This window comes from Seriola aureovittata, chromosome 18 (genome assembly GCF_021018895.1).
Source record: "Seriola aureovittata isolate HTS-2021-v1 ecotype China chromosome 18, ASM2101889v1, whole genome shotgun sequence".
NCBI lineage: Eukaryota > Metazoa > Chordata > Actinopteri > Carangiformes > Carangidae > Seriola > Seriola aureovittata.
In genome coordinates, this window is record NC_079381.1 from 19,613,036 (window position 1) to 19,636,597 (window position 23,562).

The 23,562-nt window shown below is 39.4% G+C and overlaps 1 protein-coding gene across 2 annotated transcripts in view; it reads left to right on the plus strand.

Moving 5' to 3' along the window:
• Nucleotides 1-8,589: 8,589 nt before the first annotated feature.
• LOC130186368 (netrin receptor UNC5D-like) overlaps nucleotides 8,590-23,562 on the plus strand; it is a 156,208-nt gene continuing 141,235 nt past the window's right edge. Inside the window, exon 1 of one of the 2 annotated variants that reach the window (XM_056403457.1) lies at nucleotides 8,590-9,408. In XM_056403457.1, coding sequence (XP_056259432.1) covers nucleotides 9,297-9,408 — 112 coding nt within the window. In that variant the 5' untranslated portion in view covers nucleotides 8,590-9,296. The remainder of the gene's footprint in view (nucleotides 9,409-23,562) is intronic. The other variant, XM_056403456.1, reaches the window with a different exon arrangement.

Genomic DNA, 23,562 nt, shown 5'->3' on the forward strand with positions numbered 1-23,562 from the left:
TATTGTACCTACTGTGTCCTGGTTCCATTACAGCACAAAACCACACACACACACAAAGACTCTGCACATATAATAGATGTCTCTGCTTCTCGTGCACATGCATCAGGAACCTTGAAACTGATGTGTAACTAGATATCATTTGCAGGGTCCACCATCTTCTCAAGATCTCAGCAGATACGTTTGAGAGGCAATACGCAACACAGTACGAAAATGAGGCTTGTGTTTTGATTTAACTCATTTCTCCAGCAGGAGTCTAAAGAACAGTGAGCAACCTCTGGCACACTTCAGATTTCCCATAGACAATGTTACATGACTTCACCTGGATCAGCCTGAAACACTCCTGGTTGTATAATCAGTGTAAACGTTCAACAACTCCATTAGAAAACATCTGCTTATTTGATTAAAAAAATATGACTGCACATAAATACAAAACACTTTCAATTTGCTGTTGATTTGCACTCTCTTTTCCATCGCAACAGCAGCCAAGGCTCATGGGTATTGTTGTCTTTTGGCTTCCGTAGCGAACTTGATTTTTCAGAAACAAAGCTGAAACGATTACAGCTGATGATCGTAATATAAACATAGAATAAATACGATTGTTACATTACCCTGTTGGGTTCTGTGTTAAAGACCCCCTCTGATGAAAATCAAGTTTTTAACATTTTTAACATCCATATGGTGTTTTTTTAATGTAATACAAGACACATCATGAGCAAATAACCAGTCAACGCTATGACTGAGTTTTGCGGATTAAGACAGTCAGGGTTTCATGCGTCATATAACCTATGATCTCTCCGATGTTTCCTCCTCTAACCATCCTGATGCTATCTGCTATTTCACCTGTCAACCATTGCAAGCAGCGGTGGTGGGCGAGGCACAAGGCCTGATCCAGATTTCTCAATGAGGAAGTGAGTGTAGATGTGCATCCAGACCCAGTTTTCCTTTTTTTCACTTTTTCACTTTTTCTGTGGGACAACCATGTTAAACTAAATAGTAATCATAGCAGAGTATTGTGTCTGAGGAGGAACTTTAAGGATATTGTTTAAAGAAAACTTATAATGAGAAAAAAACACATTTGGAATCAGTGTCTCACTCCACTTTTCAACTCTATAATAAATACACATTAAACACAACAAAACAAAAATAATGATTCATGTTGAATTTTTTTGCATGTGGTTTTGTCGTTTTCACTTTTAGTTTGGAAAAACAGTAAATAAGTGAATGTTCTGTGAAGTTATGGATGCTGTATAATCTCTATTAGTGTTACAAGACTAAGCCAGTTTGCACTCACAGCTTATTTATTCCACAAGCAAAGCAAACCGCCCTTACAGTAAAACCTCCCACGCCATGCCTATGTGCAATTTTCTATCTATTATTTTGTTGAACTGCTTTTGCCTGAAGGCTGGTTGAGCACCACAGAGAGAAGCAAGGACATGTTGGTTAAATGTTTCTATCACATCTTCAGCATAATCGCTTTGTGTTTATAAGGACACAGCGGTCACAGATAACCTGCTGTGCTCTATGCGTGTTTGCTGCCTCATCAAAATAGGACTGGTCTATCTCCCTCCGGTATTCACCCTTTAGCATAAACAGAAATGTCAGAGCTGTTTTATTGGTACAGAATATTTACTCTAACAGCGGCGATACCTGCTTGAAGAAAATAGTTACAGTCATAGCATATTTCATCCGCAAGTTAAGGTGGTGTTTTGTTTAAAATTTAAGGCTATGAAATTTAATAGCTCAAAAGATACAGCACTGTTTGTTATTTTCTCCTCGCCTGTTTGGGTTATGTCCCTGATGTAGGGATCTCAAAGAGATGCTGGGTGAAAATCTGACCAGGACAGTGACAGTTTGTGCTCGTTAGGCAGGGTTTTCTATACCCTTTACATTTGCTAGACAAATTACTATATGTATATGTAAATATGCTATATAGAAAGAAAAAAAAAAGTAGATCATATGCAATTACTATTCTATTTGAATTTGGAAAGAAAAGACATGACACAGGTGATACAGTAAACCTTAGTGCATCTTATCCTCAACAAGCAGTCCTCACAGCAAAAACATGCCGCTGCTTGCCCATCAACTAACAGAAGCTCTTCACAATACCTGCTGTCACCCACTTTCTCGTCTCCCTGTCATGTGGCAGGTCAGCAAGGCCAGTCAGAGCACAGCCATTGTGATCTCGAGAGGCAATGAGTAGTTCTCCTACTGTGAATGTGACATGACAGCCTTGCTGTACTATGTAAAATGTCAACAGTGTTAAAGAAATGGACAGGAAATGTTGACTTTTTAATAGTGAGTTCATTAATAAGCCCTTATCCCAGTTTTGAGACAGACACATTGTGGCATTTAAACATTGTCATTTGTGGGTGTGTCAAGTTACATGGTAGTTAGTTAATAAAATAAAAATGGGATGGGTAATGATCAAATAAAAGGTATGACTTCTGTAATGCAGATGACAACAACTGTATTATCAATCCTTTTTCTCATCAGAGTTCAGACTGTTTCTCATGCTCCTTATTAACAGCACACAGGAGCCTGAACATGATCAAAACCTAAATAGGACACAAAACCAGGATACTAATGTGCATAGCATGTAAACATTTATACTCTTTTGTAAATGCAATTTCCACAGAGTTACAGTTAAAGTGATAGTTCGGGTTATTTGACGTGGGGTTGTATGAGATAGTCGTTTATAGTCTGCGGTGGATTCGGTTCGGTCTGCTCCCAGTTTGGAGAAGCAGCAAGGAACAGAAACTGAACAATGCGATGCTGTGGACAGGGCCAGCAGGAACAAATGTATTTTAAACATTTGCCACCTAGAAAACAATATCAGTTTAAGTGTATACACTGTATTTTGAATATTTCCATCACCTTATATTGCCTTCAAACAGCCAATTTTATCAACCATTGAACTTCCATATCCCTATGCAAAAGCGCACTTGTGCTGCACACTGTATTACGCTGCATATTAGCTGTTTGAGTTATAAATGGTTCTTTGATGGCAAGACAAAGTGGTGAAAATATTTAGAATATAGCGTGCACTTAAGCCGATAGTGGTCAAACTACATTTTTACTGCTGTCCCCGTTCACAGCAGGACATTGTTGTGCCAGTAATACACCTCATACATAACCCGAACTATCACTTTACAATGCCAGTGTTAAAAACCACTCAAATTAGTTGAAAAAAATCTGCTCTAGACTACATGTTGAAACTGATCCATGTCTGAGCTATCAAAATGGATCATAACAGGCCTCTAAGATAAACAGCTGGAAGCCATCGTGCAGACTGTAAAGTCATCACATCACACGACTGAGTAATTTATTAACTTGGTGTACATGAAAGCCATGGAAAGTACTACAAATGACACCCCGTACTGAAGTTTTTCAGTTATCCAAGTCATTCAAGTACTAAGTCAATACTTTAGTCATGTAATCAGGATTATATAACAGTCACCATTTAAAGAAGTGTAAATCCAGCCTCGACAGGAACAGGATCTGCCCTGGCAACATATTTGGGGTGTTGTATATCCATATCGGGGGCAGGTATTCATATTTATGGTGCCATATATATATATTTGTGTATGGTGTGGCTCTGCACCTCCTACACAAGAACAAGATTTACCTCTCAGGAGAAGCTGGTCTTGACTCTCCTTTCTATTTCATGGTTGTCATTACATCCTGGTGGGAGGTGCACTGCTTTTACAGGAGATGAAAAGGCCCGATTTTATTGACCAGCTCCCTAACACGTCTGCTGTTAATGGATACCTCCTTACAGAACAACCGCACTGGAGGTACTCTTCCTTTGCCTTTGGTCATGAAATTACCACCGCTTGTTCTTGTCCAAATGAGCTTGTACTGTGAGTGTGAACTACTACCTGTATGTGTGCCTTGATACAAGGAGGCCGGGGCTTCATCTAATCTTGAATCGATTATTTCACGTTTGCTTCTCTCATCAGTAAAGTTCAGTCTCATCCAGAGTTGAGTCAGAATGCCCAAAGTGAGCGTTATAACCAGAACCTAGAAAATAAGTCATAAAACGTACTTACTTTTAGTTTTTCTGTCTTGACTTCCACTTGAAGAATGTCATTTGAAAATTCTTTAGGGTAAATATACACTATATGAGTAATGTGTCCAATAAATAGTGCTCTTCCATTATTGATTTCGGTGACCAGTATATGAATAGTGAGCACTCTGCTATTGAATTTGGTAGAATAATACATCCAATACATTGATTTTCTCCATGTCTTTTGTAATATAATTGCGCCTTTTGACAATTCACAACCTCATAGCCCCTAAACAACAAAGAACAAAGGTGAATTGAAAAGTGAAGTCCATTATTTTAGTATCCACACATTGAATAAGAATGGCGGGACTGCTGAGCCCTCACAATGTTGGACTTGTGGGCTTATGACGGGTGGGTGTCTTGTTCAAAAAAGAAAAATCCAGCTTTACTGGAAGGGAAGGGAGATAAGTAACTGTCTGTCATCTCCTAACTACTATTCAAGTGATGCACTCAAAGTACCTCGAGGAGTTTTCATTGTACATTTGTATTCAGCGAAGCCCTAAAAATATGTTTCAGTGCTCAGGGATACATACGTGGAAATGTATTGAATGCATTTCCTACCTCATAAAAGGTTTGCAAAGCAGAGGTCTTCTTCTTTTCCCTTTGTGTTGACATACTCTTACCTTTTACAGCACATTACCACCAAAGCTACCACCCTCTTTACTCTGCAGGATACTCGGTATCACATTGCCTCCCTGCTCATACACGTACATGCAGTACAGTATGTGTCCATGCCAGTTCTGTTCCCAAACAAGAACATTAAATATTGGCTGCCTCTGCAGAGCCACAAAAAACAAATAAAAAAGTTTTAATGTCCGGAGCCAAGGTTTTTAAAATTCTTGGTCTCTTGCAACATTGGCGAATAAGAAAGAAATAACAAAGGAAAGGTTGTTGTAAAAACATTTTGGGGAAGTACACTTACTCATTTTCTTCCTGAAAGTTAGATGGGAAGATCAAGACCTTTCATGTCTGTACACTAAATACAGTGTGAAGCTGCCATCTGGCACAGTAGCTTAAGTAAAATGTCGAGCTGTCATCCATACACTTTGGTTTTTGTACAGATTAAACGAATGAGATCTAATGTGTTAATAAGTGCTGAAGTGAAGAAGTGCTGGTAGGCAGATTTTGTAGCCTTTGGACTAATCCAAGCAAGCAGCTCCACCTTCTGCTTACAGTCTTTATGCTTAACTAAGTCAGACGGCTGCTGGCAGTAGCTTTATATTTAGCATACAGACATGAGAATGGTATTGATCTTCTAAGCGCGTTTTACCAAAATGTGAAATTTTCCCTTGGTTAGGCAACTACAACACTCAAGTTAAATTTATGGAAAGATCATGGTTACGGTTACTGAAAATGTCTGTGATGTAAACTCCAGTGTCCTCCAGTCAAGCTTGCTACACACCCACCTGTACATCAACATAAAGCGAACAACAGCTTCCTGTATTGTCACTGATCTGTGCATGTGCTGGTAGAAAATGAGCAACAAACAATACAATGCTCATCAAGAGGTTAATTTATTTACAGAGTGCATTTATGAACAAATGTTGACCAAGGTGCTTTACACTGGAAATACAGTTGGATAATTAAACATAAATTAAAATAGTCAAAAATTAAAACATTGCTCTACAGTTACCTTGGTGTAAAAACAGTCAACGAGGTACATTTGCAGTTGCTACAAGTCTGACTTTGTGTATCACTATGATTGTGAAGTATGAGGGGTGACGCTGCACAAGACATGCAAACTCAGCAAGACACTGCATGGATTAAAAAAACAATATCATTCTCATAGGCAGAGCTTTTTTCTGAAGACGGATTCAGCTGACTGGGTAAATGAGTGACATTTCCTCAGCGGAGGCCCCTGCAAAGTTGTGGGAAGACTGTAAATGATCTGACAAATATACACACACTGGCAATACACAGTGGGAAAATTTAAGGAGTTCAATGATACACACCAAATTCAATATACAGAGGACAATAAGGTGGATTACCTGTGCATGTTGCTGCAGCTTGGTGTCGATGGACTTTTTTCTTTTCTTTTTTTTTTTTTTGTGCTTTGTTCTTTTAAAAGCTTTATACAAGAAACTGCTTGTTTTGCACATCTCCAGTAGGCACCCCCCCCATCACATGGATAAAGCAAGAATATTAATGTGCAATGTGTCCTGCCGGATAGATACACTGCTGGAACGTATCTTTAAGTAAACATGTCACTTTATTGACATTAAAACGTATTTGCAGGATATTTCCCTGCATTTAATTTATATAGTAGACTGAGCAGACCACACTGACTGACTCACTTGTGTCAAATGAGGAGATAAAAATGGGGTTTTTATGCACATAGTATGTTTCTAATCATGAATGGTTTTGAGTGAATTTGGAAAAACTGCACAGTGTTTTACATTTTCAACAAGTGCACAGAAATCATAATTAAGACCGAGCAACTCTCCACTACTGCATTAAATTGTGACTACATAGCCCAGAGACATTGTTCTACTAATGAAGAAGTCTGTATTTAGAAATTACAAACAGCCACTGCAGTGAAGTATTACTGTTTGGACCTGCCTGCTTTGTACGCTGGGATGCAGCTAATAAATCTTTAAAGGCTGAAAACACCCTTTCTCTTTGTCTTCACGAAACATTTTCTCATTTATTTTTTTATTTATGTGTTTATTTTATTCTTTTTTGTGATGAGCTTTTTATTACTTTGGATTGCAGTGACATGAATTATGCCGAAAACTGGCCTATTCTGTAGCCAATTTTTTTTTTGTCCTGTGGGTTGATTACAAAAGCTGCCATTTTAGTCCCACACTAATATGATCCACAACATTACTTCCCATGATGAAGCACATTTGCTGATTCCCATGAGCATTTTAGAGACTCTATAACACAGTGCGAGGCACTATACAGCCACCAAGGGGCATTTAGTTACTCTTAATTCATTGGCAATCACCGACTCGTGCTTTGTTACCACACACACACACAAAAGATGAGTTCCGAATGTTTTTCTGCTGTTATGCACCCTGCTATACTTCTGTCATCTCAGGGAATAATTACAACAACAATAAGCTCAAGATATGAAAGGGTTAGAGTTTACAATGTACTAGCAAGTGAATCTGTGATTTCACAACTCTTGATGTTCTCAGAATAATAAAGCAGACATATCCCTTCAGCAAAGGGAGAGTAGTTGCAGTGTTTTTCTGTTGTTCATGGTCTGTCAGGTATAGCTCAATAGCCTTAAGGCTGTCCCAAATATTTAATGCACAGTTTATGGCTCCCTTTAGAAATATTATCAAGTAGTTAACCTTGCCTGACAGGCTGACCCCTGGCTACAACTCTGGGAAATGAACCACTGAATTTCTGGTCAATAGGGTAATTATGTCAGAGAAGGTCAAATGGTAGTGATTTACATAAAAATGAATACAGACAGACAAAAAAAAAAAAAACCTGGATATACCATCACAATGATGGTATATCCAGGTTTTTTTTTTTTTTTTTTTACTGCAGATAAGCAAAGCAAAAAGATTCTGTGGAAGTGGATACAGTATAGTTTAAGATTTTTTTTTTTTTTATGTAACATTAGAAGGCTGTATTATCTCAATACATTTCAATAGCAGCTGATAACAGTGAGTTAGAACAGTAGCTCATAAAAGTGGAATTAACTGTAAAAGCTTTGGACAGGACTTTACTTAAGGACCATTTTGAGGTACTTCAATTGACTGTTAACTTGTCTGGTTTCTTTATCCCACATTTCAGGTGGAAATATATTACCTCAATAAAGTTACTCCATCATACACATCTGATAGATACTAGTTACTTTTCAGAGTAAAAGTTCTTTCAAAACATGATCTGTTTATGAAATACCGTGCATTGTTACTGATTCCCAGGAATTGCAGTTATTAAAATTACCTAAATATATTTACTCAAGGCGCTTTATAGGTAGAATGGGAGTAGCTCCACCTCAGCCAACTTTCACATTAAAAAGCTTAATTAGAAACAGTTATTCAATAATATATAACAATACATTTCTGACAGAAACCAATTTGGCTGAACAGTGGGTAGCCTACTTATAGGTACATTACGAAAATCAGCCTACACACTATTACTGAAGTACAGTTTTGAATTCAAGAGTTGTAATTGAAATGGTGAATAGGGTCGGTCTGTTTAATTAAATGATCTGAATTCACTTGCAATGTTGCCTATAGTTATAAGGCTGCTTACATTGCTGCCTCAGCAATAATGTAAAAGTAATGTAACGCTCTGACAGGGACCATTCAGTTAGTACTTTTAAATAAATTTTGCACATAATACTGCTGTAGTTTTACTTTTGGTTCCTCAAGCACTGCTACTTTTATGTAAATTAATAAGCTAACTATTTCTCCCACCACTGCTCATCTATTCCTTGAGGACAAAATGTTAAAGGCTGCAAATTCCAATGTAAACACTGAGATTAATTAAATCATTTGAAAGTGGACATTTGGAAAGCAGTAGTCCAGTTTAACTGTGATAATGTCTGCTTAATTGGCAATAGGACACCAATCAGAGGCCATATGCTCATAGGCTGAGGATAGGCATTAATTAGACAATTTTCCAGACAAGGACACTGGCACGAGCTCCAAGGCAGTGGCGTGACAAGTGACCACATTGTTATCCTGAAATTAGGCATACACTTGGTGCAGATGAAAATGTAAAATAGAAAGAAAAGAAAAAAAGGGAAAGGAGAAAAAAGAAAGAGAGATATCACTGAAAGACATTTTCTTTCATCTGGTCATTAAGGGCGCGCGGCCACAAACACTGGCGCGTGCGCACATGCATGCGCACATCTTTGTAATTTCTCAACAGGTCCACGGAGGATTGCACAAGACCTCTCCCACTCTCTCTTCTCTCTTACTTCCACTCTCTCTTCTCTCTTACTTCCTCTCTCTCTCTCTCTCTCTCTCTCTCGCTCTTACTCTCTCCCCCTCCGAAAACCCGAAAGCTGTTGGCTAGCGCGCGCTCTGTCTAATTATTCCACTCTCGCGCGGCAGAGTGCCGACTGCTGAAACCGCCGCACCACTTTCCTCCTCTTTCCCTCCGCACTGCGATTCCGTGAGGTGACGGCTCTCCTAGCAGGAAACTAATTAGCCCAAACACCTGGAGAGAGAGAGAGCGTTCGTCAGGGCACGGAAACGTGTTTAGAGGAACCTCCAGCGAAACGACAAATGCCCGAGACCCGCGTCCAGTGCCCCCAGACCCGATGGGGAGGGAGACCAGCAGAGCAGTAATGGGACAGTTTTCGGGAGGATGCTACTTGAGTTTTGCCACCCTCGTGCTTCTCGGCTCGCAAGTCCCGGCCACGTTAGCGAGAGGTAAGCACAGCACAGACACTCTCTTTGATAAGCCGGTTGCTTTTTGATGTCAGTCCTCGAGGATAAACTCGAGGAAAAAGGTGCGCGTGCCTCGACAGACGGTGTTTGTAGATGTGTTATTAGTTGATTTGGTCTCTGAAAAGTGATATTCCAGGTGGTGTGAGCTGTTGGTGTTTGAGTGTGTGTGACTGGGAAAAAATAAAATTAAAAAAAGTAAGACATTTTTTCAGATTGCGTTTGAATTATGCCAAGTTTTTATTTGTAATAGGCTACGCAACGCTCTGGCTGAATTGTGCTTGAGTAGTGTGATTCTTTTTTTCTTTGAACGCTTTAAAATGAAGCTAATTATCAATTCAAAAATTACTCCGTGGTTCAGTTCTGCTCGGATTTCACCTCCACTCCAAGATGCAATTTCTGCTCTGTTGTGCTTCGCCATGTTTTAACTGTAATGCAAAGGGAGAGCATATTATTCCGTTATCCATAGCCTATAAGCAATATGTGAAAATTAAAAGTAAGTTTTATGTTGTTTTCCCCGACATTTTATCTGCTGAATCCATTACATTTGTACAGTTGCCAGAGAACCTCCTTAATTACATGAATTGTTTCATTGAGAAATAGTCCTGATGAGGAAATATCGGTACAGTTGGAGGAGCTGGTCGCATGCCAGTCTGTCCTGTTTTGTTCACTCCTGTGGTCTGAGCTATTGTTTAACACAGAATAAAGTACAGCTACTCCCAAGCTTGATGATAAATGGGGATGATTGCTTGAGAGCATGAGCTCACTTCTGCAACTTTAATTGGTTGTTTTTCATGGTTGCTTTGACAGCTGTGGGTGCTTTTATTTTGATTTCTTTCAAAATTTTGATATTACCAAAAGGCTAGTTGATGCAGTGGGTATAAAGGTTAGGTTGTTACATGGAGGAGACCCCACCACCAGTTTTATGAAAATGTAACTACTGTAAAAACCCACTGTCTTTCTTTATGATAATGCATAAATGTGATGTAAGCAGTTTGTGATGTAGCCTGAGAGAATACTGAGATGTTCTGCGCTGTCTTAAAATGTCTCCATTTGGTCAGTATTTTTTTTTTTTTCTTCTTCTTTTTTTCTGACCTATTGACATCCATTTAGCTCACATGGCAGTGTAACAAAGATGCATTTGCAATTCAATTAGTTAACTAGCCCCAAAGTTTTAATTTTTGCATCTCAAGTTTTGAAATTAGCTTCGACTTGGAAATCGGCATTGCATAAATATTATATTACGCATGTGTATCTTCAGGGCACTTTGCATAGGGATCATGAGGGTTTTTTTGTCATTCTTTTAAAATTAGTCTGAAAGGCGTTGAAAATAACCTTTTTGAAAACTGGCTGTCCATTGTATTTACACAACCAGCATTTCACAGTGGCTACATTTACATGTGAAATTATATTTTGAAAGGAGTGACCTATGCTTGGCAGACAAAACAATAATGTTGTGAGGGCGTGAAGGTAAAATGTGCCTGTGTGCAGATGCAGTTTTCATAAGTTGCTTAGGTAAATGCTGAAATACATCTGCCAGGTTTTAAAGTGATTTCTGTATTTGTGATGGCTCTCCGCCAGGCTGCAAAATAAATATTTATGTTGTGCAATGATATGGATGTAAACAGTCAAATACTTTGACTGTACTTTACCTGACTAAATAATGTAAAATCTACAGGCAAGAGGAGCTTGGTTGCAATAAAAATTCAGCTCTCTAGCCAAATACATGTATAGCCTGTCTTACAGATGGTAATTTATTTGCCAATTAGGAGCTAAGCTGTAATTCAGGGATCTGAATTCATTCTTTATCTTGCAAGGATGGGACTCACCACTCATCTGCAAGCATAGAATTTAAAGCTTAGCACACTGAGGAAGTGAAGAGCACGAAGTGACAATAACAAACTTACCCCAAGGAGAAACCTAGAATCAGTGACCACAGGTGGATTCAGGGAGGAGATGGGGCTGATGAAATGCTGAGCAGCAGCAGTGAATATAACAGAGGTGTTCGCAGCAGTGCCAGGGTGAGCAAGCACATCACAGCTTGGATTTGTTCACATGTAAGTAAGAGTGTGTTGCATGTGTGTGTAGCTACACAACTTGAGTCATCTATGTGAAGATCTGTGGCTTTGTGGGCTTTTCTCCGTGAGTTCCTCAGGAATGTAAATGAATGTCTTTGGAGAACTATTTGGGTTGTCAATAATTTCTACAAAAGCCAATCGCAAAACAATTTATTTGACATTGTAGATCAATCGAAAATAAAGCACTTGTACTAAAAGGTCACAAAAAAATGACGGCGAAGTGTTTAAAAGAGTAAAGCTACAACGAATGATTATTTTCATCATTTAATCTGTAGATTATTTTCTCGATTTTAATAAATAAATTTTTTGGTCAATAAAATGTCCGAAAATTGCAGGAAATCCTCAAAATTTAGAAGATGAATCAAGGGAAAGTTTGGGATTTTTGCTTGAAAAATTAGGGATAACGATTAATCAATTATCGAAGTAGTTAATAATGTATTTGTTGATTAATCACCTTATCATTTCCGCTCTAATTTTGAGTGTAGGTGTAGTGCTGCCAGAGCGCAATGGAACGACACTCCTACACTTTTTCTCCAAGCTAGATGTTTGGCTAACTGCTGCATATTATTCTCAACAAACTATTCATAAAGTCAGTCTACCATTTGATGGTGTGGTCAGTTATAGTCGACGGATGTATGTAAACCTGCCATCGAAGGAGAAGTGGTAACATAACCTTCGAAACAAACCACAAATCATGTGTCCGTGTCATTGGTAGTGAAACAAATAGCTCTGGTCCTGCTGTTGTTAATACTCACTAAGGTGCCAAATCTGTATTTAATTTGTGGTTGAAAACAGTCTCCCTACAAATGCAGCTCTTGTTCTTGTTTGAATAATGTTTTTTTAAAACTGCACTGCCCAGCTTTTTAAGTAAATTACTGACATTACATCCTCAGTGGCCTTATGAATGCGCTTGAGGCTGAGTGCCACAGACAAAGAGGGGAAGTTGGAAATTATCGAGAAATGATTAACATATTGTTGGTTTTGGTCTTGGGATTTGTCAACAATAAGAAACAATATAGAGTAATACCAACCTTTAAGACTAGATAGTTGAATGGCATAAACTAATTGGATGGACTGCTTGATTTAAAACATCACTTAGGTCCTGTGTGAGGTTATTAGGGTGAAATCAATAAATGTACCCCCTGCAGTAAGACTGACATGACAATAGCCTTAAGACATGTAGCTGGTCAGCCAGAAGCAAGACGCCACACTCTGTCTAAATGTAAAGAAGCAGCAGCCTGTCATGCTGCATGACAGACGGCTGATTGACCGTAGATCATAGTACAGAAAACCCTGTGCAGGATAACCTCCACTCCAGGCGAAAGTGGAAAAAACTCAAGAGAAACAGAGAGTGGGTGGGGGGGAGTGGAGGGTGGATAAAGGGCAATGGAGTCATCTCTGCCATGTTTTATTTATCCCCAAAAGAATGACTGCCAGACTCTTTCTCAAGCCCCGGCTTTGATTTAACTGACATTTCACATGAGCTGAATTCACGAGCACAGTTGGGCTGGTATCCACAGTTGTTTCTGTTCTGTAGGAGATTGCACGGTGGTCATACTGCCCAGTTTCACTCGTGCATTATTCAAAGGGAGCCCATTTCTCTATCCAACTCTCTCATCATTTCTTCTTCACATTCAAAGGGAACTAAGCTCACCAGCAGCAAAACAAGGGTGGGAAATACTATCTATGGTGAAAGCAGACAGCTATAAAATCAAAAACGGGGAAATGATTGGGGATGTTATTCAAAGAAAATAAATTTTGCTTGGAAGTAAATATACACACACTCATTACACTGATAAAGTGTGATGAGAGTCTGTGTTGGACAGAGCTATTGTTTTTTGTCTGAGATATTGAGACTTTGGAATGTGGTCAATAAATAAGCTTTTGTAGATGATATTCCCCAGAGAAACAGGATTGATTGGAAGAGAGTCCAGAGTTTTGTTTGCTCCAATAAAAAAAAACAATTCTTTCATTATAAAGCTGTTGATGTAACTTCATATTTCTACACAGATCCTTTGTGGTTATGTATAGATTCATGGAAGTTCTCTCTCCAGTTTGAGGTCAGTTTAGTCTTTGTTGTATATGGCTGAATTCTTCGTTACTGCACGCATTTATTTATGATATTATATTATTTAGAGTCAGGGATTATTAGGGATGTTCCAGTCAAGTTTATTTCGGCCCTGATCCTAATCCCTATCCCCTATCCAGTGCACACTCAAAGCTACAACTTGAAAGGTTGGTAAGATTGAACTTAATTCATCTTGAACTCTAACTCTGGTGAAGTTGTTGAAACGACAAAAAGACCCAGTCTACTTGTGATTCCACACCAATGATCTTTGGCTGAGTAAAAACACTGGCTTGCAGACAGCACACAAACCCCAACAACAGCCGAGTTATTCTCAGAATTAACATTAATTGGCAACAGCTGATGGTACCTACTGCCAGGGACATATGTCATTTAACCAGCAAGTGCGATGGTCAAAAATGAGAAGCTACTACTTAAATGTGCTCTTTGCTAATAAGAGCAATTAGCCAAACGAATCATTGTATTTTGCAAATTGGGGCCACCCAAACTCTGAGTCACTCGAGGCAGTGTGCTGAAATAATTCATCAAATTTATCACACAGTCTAATTTACTACAGTAGTAAAGAAAGAATCAGCATTTGATCAGGTTTATGTAAGTTTATATGTGCCCAGATTGGCCCCAACACTGATTCTTAGGATCGGCTCTGGACATCTCGAGCATTTATATTTTGCATTTGCCCTGAATGTTTGCAGGCATGTGTGCACTGTAACACGTACTATATGTTCTGTATGGCCAAATGCTGAGAGAGTGAGTGTCAAATGTTGCCACTTCAGTCGCCTCCTGCAGATTTGCCTTTCAGCCTTGTCGACACAGCCTTGAAGCTTTCTGTTCAATAAGAGCTGGCATTGCTGTCATGTGTTTCCTAATAACACAGAAAGGGAAGCCTTGGAGATAACTGCCCATCCACAATGCACCATTCAATGCCTCACTGGCTAACTCAAGGGCATTGCCACAAAGGCAAGATTCACACCATACACCATTCACTTCAATGCCAAACACTCTCCCTCCCTCTCTCTGTCTCTCATAGCTCTCAGTTTGTAGCTCTGGGTAGCACTTTTGTTTCCTCTAAAGCGCTTTTATTTCATAAATACCTCCGTCCCTTCATCCCTTCTTGTTGTTCACTCCTCCTGTGCAATTCTTTTTGATGTAATTTAGTTTCAGTGGATTGTTGCTGTGACAAATGTTTTGGTTCTGGTATCATTTCTCAACTCACCTGACTGAAGGAGAAACGAGAGCTGAGCTTGGAGAGGCAGAACGAGGGAGCCGGGTATGTTGGAGGAAGAAGCAGAGGGAGAGAGAGGAAAGTGGGGGAGAAGAAGGATAGGAGGGTTACAGTGCAGAATACTTAAGTATCTCATGTTATCAGTAACTGCCACAGCAGTTTGTCAGTAACAGCGAGCACCTGTCACTGCTCTCCCTGATGAATTACTTTCAAAAGTAATCAAAAGCAAATACATATTTAATGACTTTGAATTTGAATTAAAGTAGGAGTCCAGTGTCTTATGTGTGTTGCGTGTTTTAACATGCAGAAGTGAATATTTTCATGCAACAGTTTGCAACGTGAAACATGCTTTTTTAAAATATTGTCTCTTAAAGGGTCTGTGAGTTTCTGGGTAGCGATCACACCCCACCACAGCACATGACAATACTAATGTGAATTTTATTGGAAATGCATCAAAAATGACAAATGTAAAAAAAAAAAAAAAAAAAAAAATCCACAGTGGTGAACATGTGATTAATTTCCTTGTTAGTGTGCCACAGAACCAATCCTGCCCTCATAGCCTGTACTTCATAGAGCAGATTCTGTCATGGCTGTACTCTCTGTACGCTCTTTATCAGGAACACCATACTAACCATGGTTAGTTCCTCCCTTTAGTCTCAAAACAGCCTCAGTTATTCACATCATGGATTCTACAAGATGTTGGAAACAGTCCTTTGAGATTCTGCTTTGTGTTGACATGATTGCATCACATGAGTTCTGCAGATTTGTCAGCTGTACAGTCGTGCTGCCAATCTCATGTTCTACCACATCCCAAAGGTGTTCCACTGGGTTCAGATCTGGTGACTGGGGAGGCCACTGAAGTTCACTGAACTCACTGTCACGTTCATGAAACCAGTTTGAGACGACTTCTGCTTAGTGAGAAGGAGCATGAGTATTATGGAAATAGAAATTATAGGATGGTAAACTGTGGCCATAAAGGGATGTGCATGGCTGGCATTCAAACTAGGGATGGGTATGAGTGCTCGTTGTTGTCGTCATTATTCGAGTAGCGTTTCAATACTCGCGTACGTGTTGTTCTTGGCTACAATAGTTCAGCTCAGTTGGCGTTACTTGCACCGTGGCAGCCGTGACCAGGAAAAGGGATGTCTGGAAATACAAAAAAAAAAAAAAAATCAGTAACGAGCAGTGCGAGATATGTGGCGTTAAACTTGCATATCATGTTCTCCAACTGCCAAACAGTAGGCTTGGTCAGGGAGGTCCGTGTCCGACTGGAAACACAAGCGGAACCAATGTTAAACTTGTGTTTCCAGTCGGACACGGACCTCCCGTATTTCTTTTTTTTATGGTAAAAATATTTTTATATATGATTTGCAAATAATCGAGTACTTTGTTCATAAGGTTATGAGAGTACTCGAATATAGATAGCTAGATAGATAGATAGATAGATAGATAGATAGATAGATAGATAGATACTTTATTTATCCCCTAGGGTTAGGGTTATTAAAATTACTGAAAATGCCCATCCCTAATTCAAACCATGATTGATTGGTATTTAGGGGGCCGAAGTTTGTCAAGAAAAAACACCATTACACCACCAGCACCATCCTGGACTGTTGACACCAGGCAGGTTGGGTCCATTGATTCATGCTGTTGATGCCAAATTCTGACCCTACCATCTGTGCGCCTCAGCCGAAATCCAGATTCATCAGACCAGACTGTGTCTTCCCAGTCTTTGTCTGTCCAGTTTTGGTGACCCTGTGTCCACTGCAGCCTCAGATTTCTGTCGTTTGCTGACAGGAGTGCAACCTGACATGGTCTTCTGCTGTTGCAGTCCATCCACCTCAAGGTTGGACGTGTTTTTCATTCTGATGCTTTTCTTCACCACAGTTGTAAAGAGTGGTTATCTGAGTTACTGTAACCTTTCTGTCAGCTCCAACTAATCTGGCAATTCTCCTCTGACCTCTCATCAACAAGGCAGTTTCTGTCCACAGAACTGCCACTCACTAGATGTTATTTGTTTTTGGCACCACCCTGAATAAACTCTATAGTCTGTGTGTAAAAGAAAAAAAAAAAGAAAAAATCACAGGAGATCAGCAGTTTCAGAAATACTCACACCAGCCCGTCTGACGCCAACAATCATGTTACGGTCAAAGTCACTGAAATCACATTAACTGAAGCTCCTGACAAGGATCTGCAGCATTTTCTGCATTGCACTTCTGCCTTATGATTGGCTGATTGGATATTTGTGTGAATAAGCAGGTATACAAGTGTTTCCAATCTAGTGCTCAGTGTGTGTAAATACAGTAGTCGTCACCCATGTTAGCTTTGACATCGTCTATCTCTAATGGTACAAGACCAGTAAGGAGTGCCGGTAGTGAGTAATGGATAGTTCAGAATTGACACAGAAATCTGTAACCACATGCACAAACACAGTTTGTTTGAATCCTTGCACTTTCCAAATTGTTGGCACTTACAGTGAGATGGAAAGCTGATGCTGCTTTTTGCTTTGTCTTTTTCCTGTTTCTCTCTTGTGAGCACAGTGTTGTTGAAAAGGTTGGTTGGTGGTTAGGAAGCTGTTTTCTTGTGGCTTATTCACATTTCTTATATCTAAAAATCATTTTCTGAATTCAAGTAAGGCAAAATCTCCCTTTCCATCTAGTAAAAAAACAAAAAAAGATGACACCCCAAGCTGCAGAAAAGGACTCTGTCTGTCCTCAATGGCTATTCAGTGCTTTTTGTGAGTGTCATAGATCCATGCTGGGATTTAAGAGTCCCTGCTGGTGTATGAAGCCTACATAATGCCTCTCTGTAGTCATGTGTAACTATATGTTGTAAAACCAACAAAGCTCTGTCATTCACAAAATAAAACAGATAGTGGAATTCCATCGGCCTTTGAAGCTGCTTTCTGTGTTTTTCAGAAGAAATCCTCGGTCCTGCAGATAAAGGGGGGGGAAGATTCAAAAGCTGTGTCTTTGAGAAGCTCTGAGCTGAAACACTTCAAATAAAAAGTTGAACTCGGAGATGGCAAAAATGATGATTTAAATAGGCTTTGTATAGCACATGGTCAGGTCAAACGGACTATATTAAAGACAAATGCGCCTTGTTTTATCTGGATTTCATGAGTCTAAAATAACAAGAATTCCAAAGTCAAAACTAATTGTCACATTCACAGAAATAGCAGGTAAACCTATAAATAAATACAAAAACATCCCCAAGAGAAGAAATATTTTAATCAAAACCTGTGTAAGATTAAAAGAAAAACTGACTTTAGTTCCCCACATGAGTTATTAGCACAAAAGAAACCTTGTGGCAGACAACAGGATCTGATTTGAAAGAGACTATAATCATATTTAATAATCACTACATAGTAGAGTAATACAGATGAATTACATTCATATCTAAAACTCCACATTTCACTGAAAACTTGGAAAATGTAGAACATTTTTGCAAGTCAGCGACACCTTCACTACTGGATGTCACTAGCAAAATAATCCAAAAATAAATAGATAACACAGAGGTTATTGAAGCTGATTTAAGCTAGTGCATGAATCTGGATGTTAAATAAATGATAATCTCCGCCATCATGCCAAAAATATATGATATAGGCACTGAAAGTAGAGATCAGTTTACTGGTTTACCGTAGCACAACGTGCTAAAAACAAACTCCATCCAGCCGAGCATTTTAGCTCTGTATCAGAAATAATCTCCGTCCAAAACCTGAAAACGCATATCACATGACCATTCATATATAATGGACACGTGTGTGCCGGTGCAAACAGGAAGCAGATCGTCAACTCTGCAGTTGGTTGCTTAGTTGCAGAAAACACTGTTGCAGTTGCAGAGAATTCTTAGCATGGTAAAACTTGACTCAACAACAGCTGCTAGCAAAGACAAGAAGGTCAGCAATGGTTGTAATTTTTCATCCATGTTGCTTTCACTACTGTTAGTCCAGGAGGGTACGGAGGAGGATACGTTATGACTGATAAGAGCCAATCAGCCAATCATCGTTTCCAAAAGTCTCTGTTTCTGCCCGACACTAAAACGTGTCCAACAGCGTTTTCAAAAGTCTCAGTTTTAAGGGTATGAAATTTCCAGAGTAGTGTGGACACCAGGCGTAAATGTAGCAAAAGTGAGGCGTTTTAAAACTAAAATGTTTCAGTGTGGTTTTAGCCTGTGAGCCACTGCACCTGTTCTCTCTAACTATTTACCTCTGCTGTCTCCTTTCATGTTTGTATTTGGCAGAGAAAAGCAGCACTGACTTGAAAAAGGGCAGTTTTCAATAATCACAAGTTCAAAGTTCACTAAACAGTGCAGCTCATCTCCTGGCTTGACTGCTGTGTTGTCCCCTTTGCTGGCCTTCCTCCATCACCTCTTAGACCCTCACAGCCAACACAAGTCAGCTGTCCTTCTCCTCCCTGGCAATCACTGTGTCTGTTCCTGCTCTTTTCCCTCCTGGCCTGCTTGGTGGTACAATGTCACTCTTCAGTCAGAACTGCAGAGTTTCTCTGCTCTTAGTAATGCTCCAGCTCCACTTGACTGCAGCCCTCCCTCAATCCAGAACACTCAGACCAGGGTTCACAACACTAGTGTCTTTTTATATGCGAGTCAGTCATGCTTTCACTTTCTTCTATGTTCAGCTCTTCATTTTCCTAGAAAGCCATTTGACTGTTAATGACTTTTGTTGAAGAATCATCTCATCTCATTTACACCTCTTCTCAATTACATATCGCCCTTGCGCACATTTTTTCTGGGTGTAATGGTGGCTGCATGACCTCAATAGTCTTTGCCCGCTGGTTGATCACGTTTGTTAAATATAAATTTGGAGGAGGAACTAAAAGTTATATTTGTTCTTCTGATTTACATTCAAATGAGAATCTTCAAACAAAATGTGAAAAAAATATGGACATAACATAATATATTTATATTGGTCCTTGCCTGTGTTGAATCCACTCCCTCTTGTGCATTGACATTGCTTTATGACTTGAACAGTTGAATTTAAAGGTTTTACCATACGTAAGCCTGTGTGTTTTCTGCTGCTCTCCGAGCACTGTTGCAAGGTTATGCATGTGTAACTTTGATGAGTCCTTCAGCCAAGGACTCCCCTTTGTCATTAAGATAGATAACATCTATTCTGTGCATCGATGTGGCTACATTCATTTTAAAGACTACTTTTGTTTCACCTCACAGACAGCGGAATCAATAAATAGCTTTGCCTATTTCTGCTTCATTTCATCTTAGGTGGTTTAGACCGCCTCAATCCAGAAGCTAAAGACAATACAGTGAACAAGAAAGTACAGGGCTCCTTTATACATGTTTTATTTAGGAGTTAAATAATTAAAGCTGGTGTTATATTTTTATCATTATCAACAATTTCTCTGAGGAATTTCACCAAAACCAACAATTTGTCCGAACATGTATTTCTGTGTAGCCTCAGTCTGAATAGCTTATTGTATGCCTCCAAGCTATAGAGCTCCATTGTCCACTTTAAACAGCCATACCGTCGCACTGGCTGATATGTTCCTTTTTATTGCAAGCAACATAGCTTAGTGTTGGGCACAATACTGGTGCCCCCGTGTTTAAAGGATCCATATTTTACACTTTTTCCGTTGTTTTATTTTGAATTGTTGATCCATAAGAAGATATATTTGTGATTTTAAGAACCAAAAACCATCTCAGTGTAGTTGTACATCTCCTCTCTTGGGCTTCTCTCTGGAGCTCTAGAAACAACAGATCGGTGTGTTCAGACCGATTTGAAGAGAAATATGGCAGATTTCGGGAAAAAACACTCGGCAGAAACCAAATCCAGCAAGGTCGGATGGTGGGGCCAGGTGGGCGGGGCTTGAGACATGGCTGAGAATGGTGACTGCTTTGTTGTGACATCACAAAGTCCTGACGGCTTGTTTTAAGGCTCAGTTTCTGAGCACAGGCTGTGTGCATTTCTCTGTGGACTGAGCGCTTTGATACTTTCACAGTATTAGTATAGAATCTAGGCCTGATCTATAATCAAACAACACATGGAAATCTCCCTTTATACAATATGTAACTTTTAAACTGTGTTCTGCATTTGACAAGCTGAGTGGAATAAATGCAGCTGGTCCATTATGTCAAGAGACTGAAGTGAGATGCAAAATGGTCTTTGGTTTAAGTGAGGATGAAACAGGTTAATAGAAAATCTTATTAAACAAAATATTAATTGAGAAAACATTGTTGACATGTCAGGTTCACATTGAAAGTGGTGATCTATGTGCTTGAGTGAAGTGCCCGTATATTCAGTAAACCTTTATGCGAAGTGATGTGATCTCTTGCAGTTTGCCTTAAATTACTTTCGTAAGAGCGCCGCTTTGTTGTCACACGTCACCGGTAGAAATGGGTATGAAACACTGCATATTAGATGGGAACATATCTACAGTATTTCTGCTGGATGACTGTTGCAATTGTCAGCCTGTCGCAGGCTCCAACCAGAGTATACACATGTACTGACAAGGCCCATATTCAAAGCACTGAATTGTAGAAGCATCTGAAATTGAAATGTCAGGTTGAAATGAACATGCTGTGAATTAGAATGTGGAAACAGAAAAGACAAGCTATTGTGCAGCAGCGGCTCGTGTTGACATTTTTGTGTGCATTGTGTTTACTGACTGTGTCCAATACCTTGATACTAGATTTGGTTAGAGTGGAAAAGCCCCAGGTTTTCCACAGAGAACGGTCAAGCTTCTCTTCTGTGGAGTATCATAATGAGACTGCAGCAACACTCTCGTTCTCCCACTCCTAATCAGTTATCTTGAGATCTGCTAATGTGTAGGTATCCTTTTTTTTTTTTTCTTGTGTATGTGTGTTGTATAGCTGTAATCCAAAACAAGGCCTGATAAAATGAGAGGATAAAACCCAATTACCCAGTAGGCAGTCCTGAGTCATCTCCCATTTGTTCCAGCCATTTTCTCCTCTGTCTGCTCCTCTTTATCTCGACTTGTATGGTTTACTCAAAGACCACCCCAGCTGATTGTAATCTGTAGGTGAAAAGAAATGAGATAAAAAAAAAAAAAATTTGAAGAAGAAACTGAAGTGATAGAGTGAGCTAATCGATGCCAAGCGGCTTGCACGCAGGGATTCTCTTTTCTCTCCAGTATAATCTTCCATTGTGATTGTTGGGGTTTGTGTGCACCAGGCTTCTGAGGGGACCAATTAAGGAACGGCAGGGCAGGACCCTGAACTGCTGGCTCTCCTAATAGCCTACAGGCTGGAGTGGTCCTGATCCATAGTGAGTCGATAATGCAGGCCTCCACAGTCTCAGCCAATGAATGCCGACAATCAAAGTCAAAATGGAAATAAATCAAAATTGAAGAAAAAAAAAAAAATGTTCTTGCATGTTCATAACTTTCAAGTGAGATGATTTGCACAGTAATATACTCCAGTCCTGAATAAATATTTTATCCCAAGACAGTAAGTGTAAGACAGGCCACAGCAGGCTCTTGACCTTTGCAGAAGATTAGAGAATTGGCCATCCTTTTGAGCTTTAAGTACACTGTGTGTGTGTGTGTGTGTGTGTGTGTGTGTGTGTTGAATACAGTGTTTGTTCTAGCCCTCACACACTGAGAGAATGTCGTGCTGCCTTGTGGCTCCCTCTCTGCTGACCTACATGGTGTATGATAACCTACAGGAGCCGTGGGTTTGTTTTTCAAGGCTACCGGAGCCGATGTTATAACCCATCTCAAAGGCATTCTGTTCACTCATACGTCGAAGCATTTCCCCTAATGGGGTAGAAACAGGTGGTCCATAATGTAATGTGATTGCTTTAATTTAATCAGTAGCCGTAGATATCAGTTGCTAAGTTCTTCAGACACACTACACTTTGAATTACTTGTGTACTTGCTGGTCCTTTGGTGGATGTGCAGTACTACATTACATGTGTAGACTTAACCTCCTAAGACCCAAACTCTATTCTTTGCTATTTAGGCTGATTGGGACCTGAGAAAAATGATGTCCACATATGAGGACATTAGTTTTAAATTTCGATTACTGAGTGGCAGTATAATATCCTCATATGTGGTCACCAGGCCCTTGTTGAGAAAAAGTTAGTATTGTGGTCTAGAGAACCCAAAATGTGAGGTCCACATATGTGGACGCCAGGTCCTAGGAGGTTAAAGGTAACTTCATGATATTCTGCTTGATGGCAGATAAGAATAACTGCTGTTGTTCCTCCTTCTCACCAACTTCAAAATTTCTGTAGCTGCTTCTTAGTCCACCTATTAGTGACTATTTGCTTTTCAGTGTCAAGAACTGACGTGTAAGAGTCTTTGAAATCTTCCCCCGTGATACAGAGAAGAGGACAAAATAATCTTTAATAACAAAAAGCAAATATTGAAATGGAGGACATTTATTTTTCAGTTTCGTTGTCAATTGAAGGAACATTCTTGTTATGGCTGGTCGAGCCTGAGGATAGTGATATTATTCTGTTGGTCTTTCAACATTTTGTTTTTGGGTATCTCAAAAACTAGAGCTCAGACTGAAGTGATATTTCGTAAGCACCATGGCCTTGCACTCTTAATTTCAGAACACTTTGTTTTTACTAGCATCCTTTTTTCTCTTATTTGAGTTTATAACTTGGGATTTTACAGATGAATATATATTAATTAAATTGTAAATTTTGTCCATTGGTCCTATGTAAGACCCAAAGCTTATCATCAGTGTTAAATCTTTTCCCACATTGTCATTTGCCGTTTCTGAATATAATATAATATAATATAACATTTGGA